The 5,984-nt window shown below is 40.2% G+C and overlaps 1 protein-coding gene across 1 annotated transcript; it reads left to right on the top strand.

Annotated features, from left to right (window-relative positions):
• Positions 1-224: 224 nt before the first annotated feature.
• Positions 225-5,739, top strand: HMGN1 (high mobility group nucleosome binding domain 1). The gene is made up of 6 exons (XM_003419021.4): positions 225-349; positions 684-716; positions 809-838; positions 922-972; positions 3,482-3,607; positions 4,886-5,739. The coding sequence occupies exons 1-6, from the start codon at positions 335-337 to the stop codon at positions 4,931-4,933; spliced, it is 303 nt and encodes a 100-aa protein (XP_003419069.1). The 5' UTR covers positions 225-334; the 3' UTR covers positions 4,934-5,739.
• The last annotated feature ends 245 nt before the right edge of the window (positions 5,740-5,984 follow it).

Raw genomic sequence — 5,984 nt, 5'->3', positions numbered from 1 at the left:
TGAGGGCGGGGCGCAGTGGTCGAGTGACGGCCCGCCTCACCTATTCCGCACCCCGGCGGAGGCGCGGACGCAGCGGGGTGGACCGTGCAGCCAATGGGCGGGGGCAGGGGGCGGCCCGGCCGGCAGAGAGGGGGAGCCCGCGGCCGGGGGACGCGGGGGGAGGAGGGGGCGGGCTCCCAATCCGGTTCCATCCGGTTCTCCCACCGCCCCCGCCGCGGGTCCCAGCAGCTCGGGCGGCGGGTGCAGCGGCAGCGGCCAGGAAGCCCGGCTCCGCGAAGGCTCTCGGCTCGCTGCGGCCCGCAGGCACTCGGCACGCGCCCTCCGCGCCGCCAAGATGCCCAAGAGGAAGGTGAGCGGCAGCCGCGGCGAGTACACACCCCCCTCCGGCTGCTCCCGGTCTCGCCCCGGGCGGCCAGGCCCGCGAGGCCGGGACCCTTGTCCGCTCACACGGCACCAGGCGGCCCGCGGGTCCGGGAGGCGCTCTGGGCCCGGCGGGCTGCGCGCACGTCGGCCCGGGGGACGGGTGTTCTGGAACGTTCGGCGCCGACGACCCCGGGCACCGAGTGGGAAATTCGAACGGGGCGGCGGGAAGCCGTTGACGTCACGCGGCCAGGCATTGTTCTCGCGGCGCGGGTCCCCCGGCCACTTTGTTCGCTCACTCGCGTGTCTGCTGCTTTCCACAGGTCAGCTCGGCCGAAGGGGCGGTGAAGGAGGAGGTACGTGAGGGTCCTCGTCCTTGTGCTTTGGGGTTGGGTTTCTTTTAAACTGCGTTTTTCTTTGACTTTATTGTTCATTTCCCATTTTAAAGCCCAAGAGGAGATCGGCGAGGTTGTCAGCGGTAAGTAATGCGAGCCCGGTAGTCGTTGGTTTTCCTTGGGTTCGTACCCAGTGGAGAAACTTAATGCCACTTTTGCTTTTCAGAAACCCGCTCCTGCAAAAGTGGAGACGAAGCCCAGAAAGGCCTCAGGAAAGGTAGGTTTTAAAACTTCCTTTAAAATACAGTGGTGCGTTAAATGCCGCAGTGCTACTTAATATTTGCCTTTTTGGTTAATAAAATGATTATTATTCCCGACCAAGGTCTTGGCTTTGATTGTCTCAAAGTGATCTCTTAAAGAGTACAAATACAGTAACTTTAATGAGTTAATGATTTTTTGGTCTTGTTAAAATACAGTGTCAGTGTATAGTCATTCCAGCCTACGTGAATATAACGTATCACCTTAATGCTGCTGTAAAATTTACGAAATTTAAAACGAGTAGAAGTGTTAAATGTAGCTTATAAAGGAAATTCTTTGCATGATTTGGTTAGTGTGTCTTCTCACCAAGTGCTTTGGGCAGTAACAGTGAGGCCAGAAAAAAGGATGTGTAAGTTATCGTGTATAGTTGCCAAGCCACATAAGGAATCTCATCTTAAGTGGGGGTAGATCAAGATTTAAGTTCTCCGAGAATATAAGTTTTCTAGAATATTTTATTTGGAATTATGTGTAAGGTGTTCCTGGAATCATTTTGTCTTAACAGCTTTTGAGTTCATCGTAATTAAAGGTTGTGCTCCGAAATAAATCTGTGACTGCGTTATTCAGGTTGCAGGTCTTTAGAAAGAAGTTGTTCTTGTGGATATGTGTTTTAGAAGTTTTAGAGTTAGAAAAGCAGCATATGCGTCAACCATTCTTAGACTTTGCATAGGGGTAGATAGCGTTGGAGCCATTTTCTGCAAAGCTCTACACGTTCAGGGAAAACGCATGGTGTGATGATTGATTTTTGCCCACTCAAAACTTAAGGGAGAGTTGGCTGTTGGAAGTCTCCAAAAAAGAAAATTTGTTTTTTGTGGCCATCACCCCTTTCCTATAAGTTTAGGTGGAGATTTATCACTGTGTTGTCTTTGTAAGAGAAGAGATAAATTTTCTTGACCCAGAGGAGCTATTAAATTTAAATAAAGATACAAAACACAGTTTTTCTTGTTTATTTAAACTGTAGAGGGAACTGGGTAAAGAAATTCAACGAAGTTCTGTTTTGGGGATCTTGTTAAAAGCAACACTTGAAGGTAAAAGCAGCGTACATGAGTTTATTATGTCATAAGATACTGCAGTAGCTCTCTGCATTCAAAGTTAGTGTGTCGTTGAAGTGGGTGGATATAGTCATTGTTTTCTGTGTCAGTGAACTACCAACAGGTAAGGCGTCATTGGAGTCGGTGTCCCTTGAAAAACAGATAGGAACAAAACTGCCTATTGAGTTTTCCCAAAGGAAGAATGGGAGATGAGGGGAGGTTTTTTTTTTAATTTGGTTTTTATAATTTTTGTCTTCATAATTTGGCTTTATTTAAAGATTTGAACAGAAGGTAAACACTGGGTGTGTGATTACCGTATTAGACAATAGACACGTTTTTCAAAGCATACACATCTGTGTTTCTGACTTGTACGATTTCCTTAGAAAGGAATGTTTGGAAAGTTGAAACATACATTAAGAAAACATATCAATTCATTCATTTTGGTTCATATACTTTTCCAGCCTATTACTGCATATTCTGTTCTCTGAGATAACAATTATAGTGACTATCTTTTAGAAAGTAAACTAACATCTCACAGATTTTTAAAAAATGTATTTTGCTTATATTATAAGTGTAATCTTCGTTAAAGTACTGATTTCTAGTAAACATTTTTGTTTTTAAGGTTTTACTTTTTTGTGTTACTGGGTAGTGATTACGAAAATAAAGTATAGATGCAGTAGTAAGTAGTACCTGTGAAGCAGGGTGGTCCCAAATATAATTTGTTGTTTATCCTAAAGACACGCTGGATTACATATGGCGTGCCCTGACTACCGCCACTAGTGCAGAGTACATCGCACTGATAAATTTTTTTCCTTTTGGCATTGAAGTTGAGTTCTACCTTCATGTGCTTAAGACACTCTAGCTCAAAGAGTTGGTCGGTACTGATAAGGGTCTTTCATACAGCCCTCCCACGACCCGTTGAAGCTGTTACTACATTATTTATGGGGGAGGGGGGATAAAAATTTTTGTTAAGCTTCTATTTTCTCCGGCTTTAAAAGGGCTTAAATTTTGAATTTCTTATGTTACAAGTTACATCATCATACTAATTCCAGTGCTTTTCAGATTCTTCAGACACCTAAGTGAAAACATTAAACTCAAAATGGATCCTTTAGCTACTCGTTTTATGGTATCGAGGGATTAACTATAGCAGGATAGTCAGCCTGCCCATACAACATGGCGCTTTGTTCAGAATGGTTTTAATGTGAGGGTAGAAGACTTTTTCAAGACAATGGTTATTTGACTGTTTATTTTTCACGCTTAAAAAAAATTTAGGGGGTGGATAGGGTCACAGTGGGAACAGATTTTCTCCAGCCAGTACGTGTCATTTACTCTGAATAGTGAGTGATGGCAACAGTGGTGAAATGGTGTAGCTCGGGCTTTATATTGCAAATCAACATAGTAGTGTCAGTTTTCTACTTAGAATATACTCTTCCTTTGTAGGATAAATCTTCAGATAAAAAAGCGCAAACAAAAGGAAAAAGGGGAGCAAAAGGAAAACACGCTGAAGTGGCTAACCAAGAAACTAAAGATTTACCTGCGGAAAATGGAGAAACTAAAAACGAGGAGGTGAGAAAGTACTTGAGTGTTTTTTTTTGTTTTTGACTTTGAATAGTAGATAATATATATTTTTTGAGGTAGAAAATTTCTATTATTTATAATACTGAATGAAGCTTTTTTTTAGAAACCCTGAGTGGTCAGATTACTTTTCATGAATTAAATTGTTTTTGAAAGTGTGTATGTGAATGGTTTCTTTTTCAAGAAACAGATTTTAACGTACTTAGCATTTCACCAGTAGCTCATCTACCACCTATGCTATACTCAAGATTCATCCTCTACTCCTTGGTGTGCATTTTAAAAAGGTTTTATTTAATTTAGTAAATGGCATAAAACTCAATTTTTTGGTTTTGCGTGACTTTGGGACCTTATTTAAACAAATAGTCTAGTCTGTTGTCTTCAAGTTACTGTCTGTAGGCTTTTTGTAATTTATTGGAGTACAGAATCTTTGTTTATATTCTGGATATTGCTTTAAAAACAATTTAATCCATTTCCCTTAATTTGCATTGTTCCTTGGCACATTTTTCCAACTTTCATTTTTAAATAAGTTTTTGTTTTTCTTAAAAATAGTCACTTCTGAAAGTAGCCAGTTATTCAGGGCTAAGCTAACTTAGATCAAACAAATAAAAAGAACTGTTAATCTTTTCATTTTTAAGCTATGGGGAAAAGAGGCTGTGCAAAGTTTGGATAAACAGCTTTTCTTAGCAAAGTTAGCCTTTTATGTTAATTATATTGGCTAAACTAGAAAATAATTTACAGGTGCTATTTTTAAACTTTGTTTATAGATTAAAATCTTAAAGTGATCAACTATTCCTAAGTTGTGAAGTTTACAGTCACCTTTTCTCAATATTTTATTTTTACTTCCTAATTGTATTCACACGTTAAGTATTATGTAATATTAAAGTCACTCTATCTGTCCATATTAACTAATCCAGTCCCAGTTATAAAGGGAAAAAAACTTGGACCCTCCCTATTTTGTGTTATTTGACTATTTTTAAAACCTTTTTTTTTTTTAGTAGTAAAGTGGTGCAGTGGTTAAGAGCTCGGCTGCTAACCAAAAGGCCGGCAGTTTGAACCCACCACTTGCTCTTTGGAAACCCTATGGAGCAGTTCTGCTCTGTCCTATAGGGTTGCTATGAGTCTGAATTGACTCAACGGCAACGGGTTTGGTTTTTGGTTTTGTAGTTGTATATAAATAAAACCTATATTGAGTTAAATGCCAAAGATGTAAGGTCATACCAGTGACACGGAAACCAAACATATGATCATTATTTTTCCTCTGATTTGCAGAGTCCAGCCTCTGATGAAGCAGGAGAGAAAGAAGCCAAGTCTGATTAATGTTTGTCAACCATGATTTATCAGTGGTCCCTGTATCTCCCTTCTTGTACAATCCAGAGGAATATTTTTATCAACTATTTTGTAAATGCAAGTTTTTTAGTAGCTCTAGAAACATTTTTAAGAAGGAGGAAATCCCACTTCATCCCATTTTTTTAAGTGTAAATGCTTTTTTTTTAAGAGGTAAAATCATTTACTGGTTGTTTATTTTTTTGGTACAACCAGAAAATAGCGGGATGTTGAATTGTGGGAGGCTTTGACTGTCTTGGGTGTCAACATAACATTCCAGAGGTGGGGGGGAGGGGGTACAATTTTTATATCCCGAAATACAAAGCGTACTTAATGGCAATTTGGAGTCAAAGTCAAGCATTTCTATGTCTTGAACATTTTAAATTACTTCTATTTCCATGTCGTTTTTTGGTAGAAATGTTTCCTGAAGAAAACTGCTCCCTCGCCGTGGCTCTCCCTCCGCACTGTACGTTCTGTAACATCTTTGCTTGTGGTGGTCGAGTTTTCCTCATGACTTTGTTATGTGCTGTGAACGTTAAACGTTAGAGTGTGTAGTGTGTGTGATGTTAAATTGTGAATTAGTGGGACTTAGGATGTAACAGTTTCTCAATAATTGAAGATAATTGGTACTTGATATTAAGGAAAATTTGCCTCCAAATTTAAAGCTGGAATTTAGAGAAGAATTAAAACTACATGCGGCTTTTTCGATTTTTGGTACGTACATTAAGAGTTGTGTACAGATTGTTCATAATGTCTCTGTACTGATCCTCAAAACAGCCAATAAAATATCAGTTATGGAAGAGTGTTTTCAAGTGTATGGATTAAGCTCTGGCCTGAATTGTATTTAATTTTCGCATTTGGTCTTCCTAAGTTTTTTCATCTGAAAGTATGAAATTTAATTTTTCTGTAATACTAAAGGTCCTACAGTGTGCTTCAAAGATGTTTGTATGGCTGTATTGGTTTAAGAATGGAAAATAGTCAACTGTCTCTTGAAGCAAACTAAATGGATAAAGTATTAGCTCTTTCACATGAGGTAAGTTTGTAA

The sequence above is a fragment of the Loxodonta africana genome, chromosome 2, assembly GCF_030014295.1.
Source record: "Loxodonta africana isolate mLoxAfr1 chromosome 2, mLoxAfr1.hap2, whole genome shotgun sequence".
NCBI lineage: Eukaryota > Metazoa > Chordata > Mammalia > Proboscidea > Elephantidae > Loxodonta > Loxodonta africana.
The sequence above is the reverse complement of the archived record's forward strand: the minus strand, read 5'-3'. Positions and strand labels throughout refer to the sequence as shown.

Bases quoted from the DNA above. Each gene is read 5' to 3' on its own strand.
- HMGN1 (XM_003419021.4), top strand. The intron at 717-808 runs GTACGTGAGGGT...CCCATTTTAAAG, and splicing joins AAGGGGCGGTGAAGGAGGAG to CCCAAGAGGAGATCGGCGAG. The intron at 839-921 runs GTAAGTAATGCG...TTTGCTTTTCAG, and splicing joins GATCGGCGAGGTTGTCAGCG to AAACCCGCTCCTGCAAAAGT.